Raw genomic sequence first — 19,745 nt, 5'->3', positions numbered from 1 at the left:
GGTTTAGACAAATGTATAGTGACATATACCCATCATAACAGTTTCATACAGAACACTTTCACTGCCCTAAAAATCCCTTTTGATCCACATACTCATCCTTCCCTCCCTCTAATCATGATCTTTTCATTATCTCCGTAATTTTGCCTTTTCCAGAATGTCATATAGTCGGAATCATACAGTATGCAACCTTTTTAGATTGGCTGCTTCCACTTAGTAATATGTATTTAAGGTTCTTCCGTGTCTTTTCATGGGTTGATAGCTCATTTCTTTTTAGCAATGAATTACATTGCATTGTCTGAATGTGCCACAGTTTATTCACCCATTCACCTCCTGAAGGACATCTTGATTGTTTCCAAGTTTTAGCAATTATGACTAAAGATGCTATGAATACCCATGTGCAGGTCTTGGTGGGCTTAAGTTTTCAACTCATTTGGGTAAATACCAAAATGCGTGACTGGACTGTATGGTAAGAAACTGCCAAATTAGAAGCAAAGTGGCTGTACCATTTTGCAGTCCCACCAGCAATGAGTGAGAGTTCCTGTTGCTCCACATCCTCATCAGTATTTGGTGGTGTGTTCTGAATTTTTTTTTCTCCCTTGGCCGCACTGCGTGGCATGTAGGATCTTAGTTCCCCAACCAGGGATCAAACCCATGGCCCCTGCAGTGGAAGCTCGGAGTCTTAACCACTGGACTGCCAGTGAAGTCCCTGTGTTTTGGATTTTGGCCATTCTAATAGGTGTGTAGTGGTAATTTTAACTAGCAACTTCATTTTAATTAGCAGTGCCCTAATGATGATGTATGATGTTAAATATATCTTCATACGCTTATTTGACATCTGTGTATCTTCTTTAGTGAGGTATCTATTAAGATTTTTGCTCATTTTAAAATTGGTTCTTTTTCTTACTGTTGAATTCCAAGAATTCTTTGTATATTTTGGCTAACAGATATCTTTTGCAAATATTTTCTCCCTGTCAGTGGCTTGTTTTCTCATTCTCTTGATATTTCCCTTTTTAAAAATCCATTTCAAAGATCCATCTTTCTGCTTTATTTATTTTTGTTCTCTAATTCATTAATGTTGCTTTCATCTTAAATACCTATTCTACTCTCTTTGGGTTTATTTTGTATTTTTCTAACTTCCTGTTTCAAAGCCTCACTTGGTTTTCTACCTATTTATCTTTTTTCTTATAGATACTAAGACTGTAAATCTCCCTGTACCTCTTCAGCTACATCCCACATTTGTCCTCCCATTATTTAGTTCTAATTATTTTAATAATTCCATTTTGGGATTCTAAGAGTTTTTTGCAAGAGTGAAAATAGAACACATATCAATTTTTCTTGGAATTTATTATAGCCCAGAATGTGATCAATTTGAAAATAATATACTCTGAAGGGTACACCAAATACCAATTCATATTTTAAATCCTCTCTATGTTTATTTATTGATAAACAGTCTAGAAGAAAACTCTAGTGTAACAGTTATATGTTGAGAGACAGCATCCACAAAACAAGAATAAAATGAATATGTTGGATACGGTTGAAGTAAACAATTCAAGATGGCTAAATAGCAGAATGGAGGCAGAAAGAAAAGCAAGTTAGTGAATTAAAGGTAAACCTGAGGAACTTCCACAGACCAAAGCAGAAAGACAAGTACAGAAGAAACATTTTGAAAAAAGGTGAAAAAAATCCAGAAGTTTCAACATGTAACCAACAGGAATTCTAGAAAGCACCAAGAGAATGGAGAAAAGATAATATTAAAGAAATAACAGGGCTTCCCTGGTGGCGCAGTGGTTGAGAGTCCGCCTGCCGATGCAGGGGACGTGGGTTCGTGCCCCGGTCTGGGAAGATCCCACATGCCGCGGGGCTGGGCCCGTGAGCCATGGCCGCTGAGCCTGCACGTCCGGAGCCTGTGCTCCGCAACGGGAGAGGCCACAGCAGTGAGAGGCCCGCGTACCGCAAAAAAAAAAAAAAAAAAAAAAGAAATAACAGATAAGAATTTCCCAAACCAAAAACATGAGTCCTCATACTTAAAGTGCCCAACTAGCTATGTTTTCAAAACCTACTCCAAAATTTCAGAATATTAAGGATTTCTCTTAGAGCACTCAAAAACTGATCACATATGAAACCTGACTTAAATGACTAAAGGATGTATTTATTCTAGAGGGAAAAAAAGTACATCTGGAGAAAACAGTAGGATGCATGAAACAAATTAGCCAAAAAAAACATAAGTTAAATACACTGATAGTAAAAATGCTTAACATGAAATGAAAAATTCAAATATTATCAACTTATCCAACTGAGAGGGGAAGAGCGGAGGATAGAGAAGAAAAGTATGCTACAGTTTTTGTCTTATGCAGGGCATGGATATAAATAGTGTGACTAAATATTGTTATAAACTTTGCATATACATATACATATAACTATGCATATACAAATTGTAAGGTTGACCCCTAGAAAAGCTGAAATAAAATATATAACTTTGAAATTATAAGGGGGGGAAAAAGGGAAAGAAAACTTGATCAAACCAAGAAAGTAGTCAAGAAACTAACCAAACAGAAAACATGGTAAATATAAAGCACAAATTAAGGTAAATCAGTAGTGAAATATAAACATATTAGTAATTATGAAATAAAGTGTAGCAGTGCTACTATCAGACAACACAGGATACAGTAATGTGAAACTCATTAAATGACACAAAAAGATATTGCATAATGATTTAAAAACACTATTTAAAGATTTACAAGTACCCAGTAACATATCTCCAGAAGATGTAAAACAAACTGAAATTACAAGGAGAAACTGAAAAGTTCATTCACACTAGAAGTTCCCAGAAGCTGCCTAATTTTCAATTCATACTCATCACACTTAAGTTCTACAATATTTAATTGAAAAATGCTTTCAACAGTGTCAACAGTGTTGTAGGACAAACTTGAGAATGTCTTTGGAGAGATATATTAATAAGAAACAAACTGTAAATAAGTCTAGTTCAGTAGAAGAGTATCAGATGTAATCAATGAAAACTACTTTTTTCCTAAACTTTCTTGTGTCATAAAGTAAGTCTGAAAATAAATATGAGCAAAATTAAGAAATACCACTGACTTCAAAAAAGGCGGTCAGCTCCATGGGAAAAAGAAAAAAAAGAAAAATCACACTAGTCAAGGATTTTATTCTTCATGAACCTTGGGAAAGCTGTATAGTATGTGTTTAAGAACATAAGCTTTGGAGTCTAACAAACCTGAGTTTGAGTGCTAACACCTTGCGTTACAAAACTGAGATAAACATATCAAGCTCTAAGTCTTAGTTTCCATATCAATTAAGTGGGGATAATTTGTAGCTCCATAAAGCTATCACCTGGATAAAATTAAATAATGCCTGGCACAGAGGACTCAATAATTAAGAATTATTGTTGTTACGCAAGATGTGAGAAACTGGGTAATATTCTTGGTATTATTTAATATCTGTTTTGCAAAGTGCTTTTGATTTTAAAAATCAAATGGGAAATATTTTCCATTTACTTCTCATAATATTTGGGTTCTCAGTTCATTAACAAAAACTAGTTGTAATTTTAAAATTAAAATTAGAATTGCTAATTTTAGACTGAGAGAATAAGGCTGATAGAATAAAGGCTCTCATCCTACCACAAAGTGCCCCAAATTTCCAATTTAAGGAAGAGAAAAAGATAAAGAATGGCACTATTATTATCATTCTCCAGTCCCAGTAATTTCTTCCCTTTTGGAACTAGAAACATTTCCAGAGAGAAAATACCCAATGGAATTTAATCCTGCACAGAAACAGAGAACAAACCAGTCAGTCCAAACAGCTGTTTTGGTGGCAAGGATACTATCCCTGGAGCGACTTCTTTGTTTTTACTGAAGAAATGTCATTATTACACCTAAGGTAGATTTAAAGGTTTACGGGCATGAAGGTTTTAAGTAATTAAAGGAAGATCTTATTCGTGTGCTCCAATAATATATCAAGCCCTTTACATATTTTTAGTTCTCAGTACTCAAGAGGATACATTTTAGAAGACACAGAAGCAGAGCCCCCATACCTCACCTCCAAAATAAAAGGAGAAATATTAAGCCTGAGCTCCCTTAACACTAAGTTTATTGCAAAACTTACAGATGGGGAATACATTAAAGTAAATACCACTTGTACACTGGTTTGTTCACATACTTACTTGTGTCTCATAAATTCAGTTCAACAGGCTCTCTGTGTTACTTCTAAGTATAAAGCTGACAATATAGTTCCTTACCTTTCCATTAGCTTCTCTTTATCCCAATTGAAGTGGCTAAGGAGTATTCTTGTGATAGTTGCTGGATTCTAAAGAAGGGGGAAAAAAAGTCATTTTAAGGTAATAGCACTTCACTGACATTTAGTGAATTTTTAGGTTGAATTTAAAGCTCTACAACACCCCACCCAAATTTCCTTTCCTAAGATATTTCTTTATTCCCCTAAGAAAATACAAACTTTTTATGGACACCAAGGGGGAAAAGGTGTGTGTGAGGGGGTAAATTGGGAGATTGGGATTGACACATATACACTAATATGTACAAAACAGATAACTAATAAGACCTGCTGTACAAAAATTAAATAAAATTAAATTTAAAAAAAAGGAAAATACAAAGTTTTAATTATAAGATCAAGACTATTTAAAAATAGTTTGTCACACTAATATGTCAGGTTTCTATGGGATTCTAAAGTAGAATTCAAAATAAGCCAAGAAAAAATTAAATGAAAAACTACTGTATAATTAAGCGCTAATTAAAGTGAACCTTTTTGCAATTAGATTTAACAGACTGCCACATCAGCACACTGTAAATCAATAAAATTTCTAAAATTTTATGTACTGAATAGTTCAAATGAATCCAAACCATTTTTAATTCAGAAGGTCCTTCAGACATACTTAATGAAAACAACAAAATATCTGTACTATGAAATAATTTATAGAATATAATCTTCAGCTGCTATTTCATTTCTAGAAGGAAAGGCTACCACCATGAAATAAGCCCGAAGTTGACTGCCTTATCATTCAATGATGTCACAAATACTTCCATTTCCCTTGAAACTAGTGAACAGAATTTTAACTCAAAAGGCAATGGTGGGGGGGGGCGGGGGGTGCCCACGGCCGGGGACTTCCCTGGTGGTGCAGTGGTTAAGAATCCGCCTGCCAATGCAGGGAACGTGGGTTCGAGCCCTGGTCCGGGAAGATCCCACACAACACGGAGCAAATAAACCCGTGCACCACAACTACTGAGCCTGCGCTCTAGAGCCCGCGAGCCACAACTACTGAGCCCATGTGCCACAACTACTGAAGCCCGCACGTCTAGAGCCCGTGCTCCACAGCAAGACAAGCCACCGCAATGAGAAGCCTGGGCAACGCAACAAAGAGTAGCTCCCGCTCGCCGCAAGCAGAGAAAGCCCACGTGCAGCACAAAGACCCAACGCACTCAAAAATAAAATAAATAAAAATTAATTAATTTTTTTAAAGGCAATGGGGGGCTTCCCTGCTGGCCCAGTGTTTAAGAGTCCGCCTGCCAATGCAGGGGACACAGGTTTGAGCCCTGGTCCAGGAAGATCCCACATGCCGTGGAGCAACTAAGCCCATGTGCCACAACTACTGAGCCCACGTGCCACAACTACAGAAGTCCGCGCGCCTAGAGCCCGTGCTCCGCAACAAGAGAAGCCACCGCAATGAGAAGCCCACATACCACAACGAAGAGTAGCCCCCGCTCGCCACAACTAGAGAAAGCCCATGCACAGCAACGAAGACCCAACGCAACCAAAAATAAAAAAATAAAAAAAAATTTAAAAAAGGCAACGGGGCCTAAGAGATGGATGAAATCCAACTCATTCAAAGATACTAGAGCTAGTTACAATGTCAGAAGTGAAATTCAAACCTGAGTCTGCTTATTTGTATTTCACGTATGATTTTATTACATCAAATAACATTATAAAAAGGTCTCTGTATATAAACTACTTTTATTTCACCATAGTTAGACAACAGTATTAGTTAACTACTGATTTAGTTAAAAAGTAATCCTGTATAAAAATATCATGAAAGAAATCCCTATCCATTATTCTCAATAATACCAATTTTCACAGAAAAATTCACATACATCCACTTCCCCTTTGGCAAAAATGTCGAAGATGCAGACATTATAAGTCCCAACCCTCCACTCCAGGCACATTTTGCTAATCCATCTAGGTATTCCTTACTTCTTGAACCCAGACTCTCTTAAGAATCCTCCTTTAACACAGCACTTGAGAAAGACACTACCAATCTAGAAGAATTAATATATGTGAAAAGGAACCTATTAGCTGATCCTAAGTTGTAATATTTGTACAGAATATAGACATTGTCAAGTGTCCAGAAATATGATACAACAGGTTTTTACAATAGGATTTGCCTACAATTGAAACAGTTATTCATTTAGTCATATGTAAAATAAGGGAAATAATCCTATTAATTGGGAAAATTAAGTCTAGTCGTCTCCACTGGGGTTTTGCAAATATAACTTTGCAGCATCCAATGCATGATATAATCTCTGCCACCAGACAGCACACTTGGGGGAAAATGTTTCAGGAATTGTTAATTCTCAACTTGCAAAGAGAAAAAAAAAAGGGAGAGGAGGGGAAATGCCCTCTTTGACTTAATATTGCTAAATACCTTTTCTGTGTCTGAGTTCAAAAATTGGTCTCGGGACTTCCCTGGTGGTCCAGTGATTAAGACTCTGTGCTGCCAATGCAGGGGGCGTGGGTTCAACCCCTGTTTGGGGAACTAAGATCCCACATGCCGAATGGCAGTGGCCAAAAGATTAAAAATTAACTAATTAATTAATTAAAACTGGTCTCATCCAGAGGTTCCCAAACCTGTTATTGGTTCTTCAAAAATTACTATGGAATGTTCTGTTAAAAACAGATTCCTAGGTTCCACCCCCAAATGTGCTCATCACCAAAGGGATTCAGAACATTAGGCTACTCATCCCTCAGGATGAAGAAAACATGACAACTTTTCTGATTTTAGCCGTTTAAAATTTTCTCTGTAGGTGTAATGTGTTTAATAATGTACACACTGTATTGGAGGTACATGCTCAAAAGTTTTTCCCAATAGGACATTACTGGAAAATCTGGCTAAACCACATGATGATGCCAGAATATCTACATTCTGCCAGGGCTCTACACTATAGGTCAGAGGCTGTTTCACAATACTAAATAAATATATTTGGGTCACTATCTTAATGCAGCTGGCTCAAGTCATTTACGTGCATTGCACATAAATGGAAAGGTGATGGTGGGGGGGAATGACATTTACTGTGCATCTACTGTATTCCAGACCCTGTACAAGGTATTTTATACATCTCGTTTAACTCTCAAAGCATTCTGTAATGTAAATATACTTACCTCCCATTTTAAATATGAGAAAACTATGACTAGGCTCCAAAAGGTTACAAAAACTACCCAATATCATGCAGCTAATTTAGTGGAATAGCTGTAGGGACTTCCCTGGTGGTCCAGTGGGTAAGACTCCGCTCTCCCAATGCAGGGGGCCCAGGTTTGATTCCCTGGTCAGGGAACTAGATCCCGCATGCATGCTGCAACTACGAGTTCGCATGCCGCAACTAAGTATCACACGTGTGGCCAACGAAGATCCCGCATGCCACAACTAAGACCCAGTGCAGCCAAAATAAATTAAATAAATAAATAAATAAAAATTTTTAAAGCTGATATTTAAGTGGAATAGTTGGGAATTCTCACCTAGGACAATCTGGATCTAATATTCCTTCGTTTATTCTATATAGGACAATCCGAAGGAATATTAAAGAGCTCATTTAACTACTAGTCATATGTCTAAATATCCTTTGTATCCTCCACCAAAGGGTAATTCAGGGCAGGATGAAGAGAGAATGGCAGAAAGCTAAGAGGCACAAGTGAGCTTTCTGAGGGACTGAAAAATGTTCTACTTCTTGAATGTGATAGCTGGTTATATGAGGGAAAACATTTATCAAAACTCAAACTATACACTTAAAAATGGGTACCTTTAGTCATATCAATAATGTTTATTTTTATTTAAAAACAGAACAATCTGTCTTCTGGTCCTGACCAAGATGGAGTAATTAACACAACTCTCTCCCACCAATTACAACTAAAAACTCTGGACAAAATACAACTAACAGAGTACTCTGAACATTAAATAACAGCAGGCAGATTGGGGAGAGCAGTGAAAAACAACAAATAAGATGATGGTGAGTATCGTTTTGTTTTTTCTCCTTTATTTCCTGGCTTTGACACAAGGGTAGGCCAAATAGGCTTACTGTATAGTAGGCACAATCAGCAAAAGCTGAAACAAGTGCATCTTCTTGGCCAGAGGACTAAGGCAAAAGGCTCCTGGAGAAGGTGGGGAGAATACTTTTTTCCTTTTTCCCTTGTTTCTCCCAGCCCTGACCTGAGGCCAGTCCCAGCCATGAAACTACACTACTGCAGACCACAGAAAACCACAAGAGAAAACCGACTGCTCTGAACACAGGAACCAGGAAGACGAACCCTGGTGTGAAAAAAAAAAAGAGGGTGGGAGAATCTCTATTATTTTCTTTTCTTTTTTTCTCTTGCCACTTCACCTCAAGGCATGACAGGCAGGAAACTAAAACTGAGAGAACTCCATGCATCTGGCTAGAGGAATGAAGGAAAGGGCCACTGGGAGATAAGAGTGTAGAGGAAATCACTGAAAGGAGAGAGATGGAGAAGTAGATTCCTAATTCTGTGTATGAACCAAGTCCTGGGCTCACATGTAAGCTATACATGTGTGGAACACAGCCAAAGAATAGGAGAGCCTTCCAGAACCAGCACCAGAACCAGAACTATGATATAAACCACTGCCCAAATCCTAGATCAACCTAAGTGGGAATGGGAGGGGCAAACTCAATATAGCAAAGACTTTGAAAACTAAACAGATAACGGAACCAAATCTGTACATAAAGTGAGAAAGAACTTTCAGGTAGAACCTAACTCGGTTGACTTATTTACTAAAACAAAAGATCCTCACCACTCTCTAAAGGATTTTAAGAGGACGCAGAATCTCACGCAACATTCCAAACATCCACGACAGAATCCAAAATTACCAAAGCAAGAACAAAAATCTGATCAATTATCAACGGAGAAGACAATTATTTGATTCTGACCCCAAGATGACCCAGATATTAGAATTATCAGACAAAGACTTTTAAAGCAGCTGTTAAAAACATGATACATTGGGTAAGGGTGAACACCTTAAAATGAATGAAAGAAATTCTTAGGAAAGAAGCTCAAATTATAAAAAAGAACCAAATGGAAAATTTTAGAACTAAAAAACCCTAAGATCACTCGATGGGCTCAACAGCAGAAAGGAGATGACAGGAGTCAGTGAACTTAAAGATATGTCAATAACAATAAAATTGTGTATATGTGTGTGTGTGTGTGTATACACACACACACACACACACACACATATATAAAAGAAGTCTCAGGGACTTGTGGGATAATATCAAAAGCTATCAGCCTAGAATTCTATACTCAGTGAAAGTACAGTTCAGGAATGAAGACAAGGATACTCTCAGACAAAAGAAAACCAAGAGAACTCATTGCCAGCAGACATGCTCTAAAGGAAATGCTAAAAGAACTTCTTCAGACAGAAAGCAAATGGTACCAGAGGGTAACCTGGAACTTTAAGAAACAAGGAAGAGCAACAGAAATGGTAAATGAGTAAATATCAGACTATTCTTCTCTTCTGATGTTTCTGAAAAATATACAAAACTGTTGAAACCAAAATTTATAACATGTCATGGTAAGGTGAAGGATTAGATGTAACACATATGACAACTACAATATAAAGGGACTGATAGAAAGGTCATCTATATAGCTATAAGGTTCTATGTTTCACTTGGAGTGGTAAAGTATCAACTCTAAGTAGACTGTGAAGAGTGAAATATTTATATTATAATCCTTAGAGCAACCACTGAAAAAAAAAAGAGAGAAGGTTAAAAAAGTTAAAAAATGACTGATCATTTTGTGTGATACTAGCTTTTGGTTTAAAGTATATGTATGTATTAAAAGTTCAATGAAATATCCACCTATTTTCATTTAATTAAGCCCTTAAAAATCAGAAACAGATGTTGACCTTTATCAAATGCTGTTACAATATCAAAGGAAATGATCACATTGTTGATCTTTTTTAAACCTATTAATGAGATAAATTATGTTAAAATAATTTCTAATAATAAGCCATTCTTGTGGGGGGAAAAAAAACACCAATAGACACATGAAGTGGAATATTTTCAAAATTCCAATCCAAAAGAAAGCAGAAAAGGAGGACCAAAGAGAAAAATAATTTAAAAGACCAAAATTCAACCACATCAATAATTACATTAAATGTAAAAAATGAAGGAAAAAAACCTACTTAAAAGACAGAGATAACTATATAAATACCAAATTATTACGCTGTATACCTGAAACTGATGTCATATGTCAATTATACCTTAATTTTTTAAAAAGAAATCTTTATGCTGCTAAATAAGAGACAAAGAGCTTAGTTTTTTTTTAAAGGCAAAATTATATGTTGTTTATAACAACCCATTTTCCAATATAATGACACATAGATACTAAAAGTAAAAGGATGAAAAAAGACGTATCATGCAAAACACTAATCAAACAAAAGCTGCAGTGGCTATATTTCTCAAAGTAAACTTCAAAACAAGAAAATTTACCAGTGATAAAAAAAAAAAACCTCACAATGGAAAGGTCAAGTTACTAAGAAAACATGCACTTAACAACAAAGCCTCATAATAAATAAAGCAAAAACTGTTAAAAAATGAAAGAAAAACAGACAAATCCACAATTATACTTGGAGATTTCAATGCTCCTCTCTCAGTAATCCATTTAACAAGTAGACAGACTATTCGGAAAATAAACCATCTTCTATCAAATAACCCAAGGGCCAACAAGGAAGTCTTGAAGAAAATTAGAAAACATCCTGAACTGAAGAAAATGAAATTACAACACGTCAAAATTTGTGAAATGTAGCTAACACTGTTTAGGAGGAAATTTATTGTACTAAATGCTTACATAAGAAATGCAGAAAGATAAATGTTTTTTTTTTTTTAAAAAAAGCAAACTATATCTAAAGCAAGCAGAAGAAATAATACAAAGAGAAGTCAATAAAACTGAAGATAGAAAAACAAGAAAAAATAAATGAAACCAAAGCTAGTACTAAAGATCAACAGAACTCTAGCAAAGACTAACCAAGAGAAAAGAGACCCAAATGACCAGGAATTCACAACGTAGATAAAACAGACCAATTTTCTTAAAAGTCACTAACTACTAAAATTCACTGAAGAAGAAATGGATAATATGAACATTCCTATATCTATTAAACAAACTGAATGAGTAATTAAAATCTCTGCACAAAGAAAACTCAAGACCCAAATAGTTTCACTGGTAAATTCTACTAACCGTTTAATACAGCGGTCCCCAACCTTTTTGGCACTAGGGACCAGTTTCGTGGAAGACAATTTATGGATGGTTCAGGTGGTAATGCTTACCTGCCACTCACCTCCTGCTGTGAGACCTGGTTCCTAACAGGCCACGAACCCGTATCGGACCTGGGGGTTGGGGACCACTGGTTTAAGGAACCCAAAAATATCAATTCTACACAATCTCTTACAGAAAACAGAAGAGGAGGAAACACTTCCTAATTCCTATTATAAGACCAGCATCACCCTGCTATCAAAATCAGACAAAAAAAATTATAAAAAACTACTACATGAGCAAAGATGTAAAATTCCCCAACAAAATATCAGGAAATCAAATCTAGCAATATATTAGAAGAAGGATAATTACACCACAACAAAGTGGGGTTTATCCCAGTATTGCAAAGCTACTTAAACATTCAAAGAAAAAAATCAGTAAATATAATCATATTAACAGACTAAATAAAAACTACAAGATCATAACAGTAGGATGCAGAAAAAGCATCTGACAAAATTTTACATCTGGTACTCATAAAAACTCTCAGCAAATTAGGAACAGAGGGAATTTCCTTAATTTGGTAATCTATTAGAAAAATTACAGCTAAATTACAGAAAATCTATTAGAAAAACTACAGCTAATAGAAAATCTATTAGAAAAATTACAGCTAAATTACAGAAAAATTACAGTTGTCGTGTTAAAAATGACATGATCTATGTAGAAAATTCCATGGACCTACAAAAAAGTTGCTAGAATAAATGAGTTCAGCAAGGTTCCAGAATATAAGACCAGTATATTTTTTTTAATTTTTATTGGAATATAGTTGATTTACCATGTTGTGTTAGCTTCAGGTGTACAGCAAAGTGAATCCGTTATACATATACATATATCTACTCTTTTTTAGATTCTTATCCCATATAGGTCATTACAGAGTACTGAGTAGAGTCCCCTGTGCTATACAGTAGGTCCTTATCAGTTATCTACGGACCAATATTTTTTTTAAAAACAGCTGTATTTTTTTTTACATACTAGCAACGAAAAAATGGAAATCCAAAAAAATTTTAAGTTCCATTTACAACAGCACCAAAATATGAAGTATTTAGGTATAAATTTAACAAACTATGTGAAAGTACACATATGCTGAAAACTGCAAAATACTAGTGAAGGAAATTTTAAAAGATCTAAATAACTGGAGATATGCCATCTTCATGGGTTGGGAGACTCAATGTAGTTAAATATTAATTCTTCCCAAACTGATCTATAAGATTCAACTCAATACCAATCAAAACCCCAGTGGGATTTTGGGGTAGATATCAACAAGATATTTCTAAAACTTATGGATTAGCAAGAAAACTAGAATAGCCAAAATAATTTTGAAAGGAACACCACCTGACTTAAAAACATACTACAAAGGTATAGTACTGGCAAAAGAATAGATACACAGGTCAAAGGAATAGCAGGAAGCCAGAAATAGATTCATACTAGTATGGCAAAATGATTTTAACAACAGTGCTAAAACAATTCAATGGGGGAAAAAATCTTTTCAGGAAACAGTACTAGAAGAATTAAGACATCTATCCATCTACATCCATACAGATATATTTTAAATCAACTCTGACCTATACCTCAGACTTCATATAAAATTCGTAATGGATCAGACGTAAATGTAAAACATGTAAGTATAAAACTTCTGGGAGAAAAATCTTTGTGACCTTGAGTTAGGCAAATAGTTCTTAGGTATCAGAAGTACAATCCATAAGAAAAACAGATAAACTGGAATTCATCAAAATAAAAAAGACACTTAAGAGAAGGGAAAGACATGCCACAGACTGAGAGAAAACATTTGCAAATCACACATCTGACAAAGAATTTGTACCTAGAATACATATTTCAAAAATCACTTGAAGCCTAACAAGAAAACAAAAACCCAATTCTAAAAATAGGCAAAGCTAGGGCTTCCCTGGTGGTGCAGTGGTTGAGAGTCCGCCTGCCGATGCAGGGGATGCGAGTTCGTGGCCCAGTCTGGGAAGATCCCACATGCCGCGGAACGGCTGGGCCCGTGAGTCATGGCCACTGAGCCTGCGCATCCGGAGCCTGTGCTTCGCAACAGGAGAGGCCACAACAGTGAGAGGCCCGTGTACCACAAAAAAATAAAAAGAAAATAAAAATAAAAATAGGCAAAGCTCTCTTCTAGTTATCGCGGCGTGAGACACCCTCTACGAGGCGGTGCGGGAACCGCATGGGAACCAGCACAAGCGCCAGAAGTTTTTGGAGACGGTGGAGCTTCAGATCAGCCTGAAGAACTATGACCTTCAGAAGAACAAATGCTTCTCACACACCGTCAGGCTTAAGTCCACTCCCCACCCCAAGTTTTCTATATGTGTTCTGGGGGACCAGTGTCATTGTGATGAGGCCAAGGCTGTGGATATCCCCCACATGGACATCGAGGCCCTGAAGAAACTCAATAAGAATAAGAAACTGGTCAAGAAGCTGGCCAAGAAGTATGATGCCTTTTTGGCTTCAGAGTCTCTGATCAAGCACATCCCACAAATCCTGGGCCCAGGCCGGAATAAGGCTGGCAAGTTCCCTTCCTTGCTGACCCACAATGAGAACATGGTGGCCAAAGTTGATGAAGTGAAGTCCACCATCAAGTTCCAGATGAAGAAGGTGCTGTGTCTGGCAGTGGCTGTTGGCCCCGTGAAAATGACCGATGATGAGCTTGTGTACAACATCCACTTAGCCGTCAACTTCCTGGTGTTGTTGCTCAAGAAAAATTGGCAGATCGTCCGGGCTCTGTACATTAAGAGCACCATGGGCAAGCCCCAGCGCCTGTACTAAGGCACAGCTTAATAAACCATACTCCCACCATTAAATAAATAAATAAATAAATAAAATAAAATAAAATAAAATAAAAACAGGCAAAAATCTGGACATTTCACCAAAGAAAATCCATACAGAGACATGAAGAAGCACATGAAAGGATGCTCAACATCATTAGTCATTTGGGACACACAAACTGAAGCCACAATGTTATCACCATATGCCAATTAGAATGTTGGGGTGGGGGGAGAAATCTGACAATCCCAAGTGCTGCAGTGTGTGTGGTGCAACTGGAACTCTCATACACTGCTGGTGGGAATGCAAAATAATACAGCCAACAAGAAAAAGTTTCAAAGTTTCTTACAAAGATAAACATATACTTAGCACAACCCCAGAATCTCACTATTAGGAATTTATCCAAGTGAAACGAAAACTTATGGTCACCCAAAAACCTGTATGAGGGGCTTCCCTGGTGGCGCAGTGGTTGAGAGTCTGCCTGCCGATGCAGGGGAAACGGGTTCGTGTCCCGGTCCGGGAGGATCCCACATGCCGCGGAGCAGCTAGGCCCGTGACCCATGGCCACTGAGCCTGTGCGTCCGGAGCCTGTGCTCCGCAACGGGAGAGGCCACAACAGTGAGAGGCCCGTGTACCGCCAAAAAAAAAAAAAAAAAAAACCTGTATGAGGATATTTACAACATCTTTATTTGTACCTGGCAAAAACTGGGAACAATCTAAATGTTCTGCAACTAGGGAATGGATAAACAAATCGTGGTACATCCACTGGATGGAATACTACTCAGTAATAACGAACTACTGATATACGCAACAACATGTATGAATCTCAAATGCAAATTCTAAGTGAAAGAAGCTAGACTCAAAAGGCTATATATTGCATGATTCCATTCATATTGACAAGGTAGAAAAGGCAAAACTATAGGGATGGTGTACAAATCCCCTGGTTGCCAGGGATTAATGGGGGAGGGGTTGACCAAACAGGGTAGAAGATGGGAGTTTTTTTAGAGGGTGATGATGGAACTGTTCTGTAAGTTCACTGTGGTGGCAGTTACATTCTCTAGGCATTTGTCAAAACTCATGGAATTGTACACCCAAAAGTATAAATTCAGTGTATGCAAACTGAAATATAATTTTAAAATATAAATTATAAAAGTAATCTTAACCTGCACTGGATCCTCTATAATGGAATTCTGACTGATAAAAGTACAATGATACCTTATAACCCATCAATTACTGGGTATTTATCTGGAAAAACAAACAAAAAAAACCCCACAAAACACTAATTCAAAAAGATACATGCACCTCAATATTCACCGCAGCATTACCTGCAATTGTCAAGATATGGAAGCAACCTAAGTGTCCATCAACAGATGAACAGATAAAGAAGATGTGGTATATATATGCAATAGAAATTTTGCCATTAGCACCACATGGATGTACTTGGAGGGCATTATGCTAAGTGAAATAAGTCAAAGACAAATACTGTGTGATATCACTTATATGTGGAACCTAAAAAAATACAACAAACTAGTGAATATAACAAAACAGCAGCAGACTCACAGATACAGAGAACAAACTAGTGGTTACTGGTGGGGTAGGGGCAACATAGGGCCGGGAGGTACAAACTACTGGGACAGGCTACAAGGATTTATTGTACAACACAGGGAATATAGCCAACCTTTTGTAATAATTGTAAATGGGGTGTAACCTTTAAAAATTGTATAAAAGGGCTTCCCTGGCAGCACAGTGGTTAAGAATCCACCTGCCAATGCAGGGGACACGGGTTTGAGCCCTGGTCCAGGAAGATACCACATGCCGTGGAGCAACTAAGCCCATGCACCGCAACTACTGAGCCTGCGCTCTAGAGCCCGTGAGCCACAACTACTGAAGCCCACATGCCTAGAGCCCGTGTTCCGCAACAAGAGAAGCCACTGCAATAAGAAGCCTGGGCACAACAAAAAAGAGTAGCCCCCGCTCACCGCAACTAGAGAAACACCCGCGCACAGCAACGAAGACCCAAGGCAGCCAAAAATAAATAAATTTTAAAAATAAATAAATAATAAACACTGTATTTTTAAAGTGTGGCGTCAAAAGGGCAATCCTAAACAGAAGAACACAGATGTCAAATTATTTAGTTCCAGGCACTTTAAGCATTATATACATTTTACAGATGAGGGTAGAGAGGTTAAGTGACCTGACCCAAGATAAAACAAGTTTTAACAGGATCTGAATATTAGATGACATTTATAAAAATTTATACTTATGGCACCCTTAAAGATTCTTATTTAATTGCTTTAGGTTGGGGACTGGTCAAAGGAGAGAAATCCACCTGTGTATGCTACCAAAATTCATAATTAAAATTCACTAATCCATTATTCTAGTGGAAAGTCAACTCAAGCTCTTGGATGAAATAAACAACTCTTCATCGTGTTCTCACTGGTGTTCCTCTTTTTTTTTTAAGGATATAAACAAACCAAACAAAATCAGTTAATGAGAGAAATCACTATAATTAGAAAACTAATACTACTGGCAGTGATACATTTAACTTCCAGGACAATAAGGCAATCTAAAATGTCACATCATCTCTAGTTATAAACCCTAAAACAATGGTTTCCCCATTCTGGCTACATATTAGGATCTCCTGTGGAACTTTAAAATACCAATACATGGGGCTTCCCTGGTGGCACAGTGGTTGAGAGTCTGCCTGCCAATGCAGGGGACACGGGTTCGAGTCCTGTTCTGGGAAGATCCCACATGCCGTGGAGCAACTAGGCCCGTGAGCCACAGCTACTGAGTCTGCGCATCTGGAGCCTGTGCTCCGCAACAAGAGAGGCCGCGATAGTGAGAGGCCCGCACACCGCGATGAAGAGTGGCCCCCCGCTTGCCACAACTAGAGAAAGCCCTCGCACAGAAACGAAGACCCAATACAGCCAAAAATAATAATATATATATATATTAATTAATTAATTTTAAAAAATACCCATACATGGACTTCACCTCCAGCAATTCTGATTCAATTGTCTGGAATGGGACATGGACACATGTATTTTTCACCCAAACTTTTAACCTCAAGTTCCCCAGATGATAGTAATATGCAGCCAGAATTAGGAACTAATGCTCTAAACAGTTTCCCACTATGGGGGCTCTGAAAAAGTAAAGTGTATATGTAGAACTCTCATATGAATATAGTAGTGTAATATTTTAGTAATTTGAAGAAAATTACATTTTAGGGTTATAGCAGCAGCATTTGCTTTGAAAATATCTCCAAAGTTCCATTTTTGCATTTTTAAAAAGTGGGTCTGAATATGCCAACTGTCCCAGCTGACACTTTATGCACTGTCATCCTCTATCGTTTGATCAAATGATTCTCAACTTTGGTAGCACATTAGAATCACCTGAGCTTTTAAAAAAACTGATGTGCAGGCCACATCCCAGGCCAAATACATCAGAAGTGAGGTGGGGGAGGAGAGGTGGAGGAGGGGACTGGGTACAAAAGGGAAGAACCTGTGCATTACCATATGAATTCCAATATGCAGCCGAGGTGGAGAACCACAGTTCTAGATGTATGCATGTATGCAGACAGGCCCAAATTCAAGAGTATGACAGACTCTCCTGGTAGATCAACCAAGCTGCTGAATGACATTCCTAGGATTAGTACTGTGGGGAGGCAACTATTTTTTGAAAAGTCTCAGCAGACAACCTTCTTATTTTAGGGGAAAGCTAAATATTAGATGAATGGGTTTTATAATATTAAAGAGTAGCCTAAGATGAACCAGCAAAAAAAAAAAAAAAACATTTTTAACCCAATTAACATACACAGAAAGACTTCCAAAGCCTAGATTTTATTTATCTCAGAATTTGATCTGCAATAGAATTAAATAGATTCCATCTCAAAACTCAGTTTGACAATTTTCCTACACAAGAATGGGCTCATTCCAATGCAGGGGACGCAGGTTTGATCCCTGGTCGAGGAACTAAGATCCCACATACTGCGCGGCAACTAAGCCCGCATGCCACAACTACTGAGCCCATGCACCTCAACTAGAGAGCCCGTATGCCGCAACTAGAGAGAGAACCCTCACGCCACAACTAAAGAGGAGCCCACGCACCGCAACTAAGACCCAACGTGGCCAAAAAAACAATAATAAAAAATTTTTTAATAAATTAAAAAAATATAAAAATTTAGGGCTTCCCTGGTGGCGCAGTGGTTGAGAGTCCGCCTGCCGATGCAGGGGACGCGGGTTCGTGCCCCGGTCTGGGAGGATCCCACATGCCGCGGAGCGGCTAGGCCCGTGAGCCATGGCTACTGGGCCTGCGCGTCCAGAGCCTGTGCTCCGCAACGGGAGAGGCCACAGCAGTGAGAAGCCCACGTAATGCAAAAAAAAAAAAAAAAAAAAAAAAAAAAAATTTAAAAAATTTTTTAAAAAGAATGGGCTCATGCTTCTACATTATGTTTCTATCTAGCTTAATCTGAGCTCCTTAAGAGAGCTGCTGGTGATCCAAATTTTACAGACTATTAATGTGCCTTTTTAAAGCAATATTAGAAACCCAAAAGCCATAAAGTACAAAAACTTCTGTATAGAAGTATTTGCAACACCTACAATAAAAGGTAAATAAGCAAACATACAAGTCCACAAAAGACAAATAATCCAACAAAAATGGGCAGTTTATGAGTTCAGCCAAAGAATACAATTGGCTGAAAAACAAGAAAATATTCAACCTCAATAATACGACTACTGTTTTTAATCTACCACAATGGCTAAGATCTTAAAAACTGATAATATCCGGAAACAAAGGTGTGGGGAACTGGCCTACAACATGTTAGTGAGATGGCAACTCTCTTAAAACCTTTGTGAGAATAGTTTAGCACAACTGATCAAAACTTAAAATGCACTTGACCTAGGACCTAGAAATTCCACTTTTAGGAACCTAGCCAAAAGAAATCCACAAGTGTAAAAGGGTAAGAGTAAGAAATTTCATATGCACATTATTTGGAAAAGCAATAAAGCAAAGACAACCTACATTTTCCCAAGAGGAAACTGCCTATAAATTATGCTGTAACCATACTTAAAATATTATGCAGCAATTTAAAAAACAAAAAGAAAATAGATCTGTGTGCACTGGAATGGAAGGATACTACCGAGATACCACTGAGTGAAAAAAGCAAGTTACTGAGCAATGTACAATATTCCATTTTTGTGTTAAAAAAAAAGAAAAAAAAAAGTAAATTTGTATGACATATTGAATGTGCACTTTAAAAGGTTTAGAAAGCTGTCCTTGAGAATTATATCCCCAGGGACTGGTTTGGGAATAGGGTAAAAGATTTTTTCTGTTTTATAATCATATTAATAGAAATTTAAAATGTTACTTTTACAATAATTAACAGTAGTATAGGCCTTGCTACTTCAAAATGT

The 19,745-nt window shown here is 37.4% G+C and overlaps 2 protein-coding genes across 2 annotated transcripts in view; one reads left to right on the top strand and one right to left on the bottom strand.

Annotated features, from left to right (window-relative positions):
• Positions 1 to 19,745, bottom strand: part of ARIH1 (ariadne RBR E3 ubiquitin protein ligase 1) — a 120,954-nt gene that overhangs the window by 68,902 nt on the left and 32,307 nt on the right. The window contains exon 2 of the mRNA XM_079698933.1: positions 4,253 to 4,320. Coding sequence (XP_079555059.1) covers positions 4,253 to 4,320 — 68 coding nt within the window. The remainder of the gene's footprint in view (positions 1 to 4,252; positions 4,321 to 19,745) is intronic.
• LOC307049425 (large ribosomal subunit protein uL1-like) lies at positions 13,854 to 14,383 on the top strand. Its single transcript, XM_079698984.1, has one exon. The coding sequence runs from the start codon at positions 13,933 to 13,935 to the stop codon at positions 14,332 to 14,334; it is 402 nt and encodes a 133-aa protein (XP_079555110.1). The 5' UTR covers positions 13,854 to 13,932; the 3' UTR covers positions 14,335 to 14,383.

Source organism: Hyperoodon ampullatus, assembly GCF_949752795.1.
Source record: "Hyperoodon ampullatus genome assembly, chromosome: 3".
Lineage (NCBI taxonomy): Eukaryota > Metazoa > Chordata > Mammalia > Artiodactyla > Ziphiidae > Hyperoodon > Hyperoodon ampullatus.
The sequence above is the reverse complement of the archived record's forward strand: the minus strand, read 5'-3'. Positions and strand labels throughout refer to the sequence as shown.

Coding starts and splice junctions, on each gene's coding strand:
- LOC307049425 (XM_079698984.1), top strand. CDS start 13,933: ATGGACATCGAGGCCCTGAAGAAACTCAATAAGAATAAGAAACTGGTC.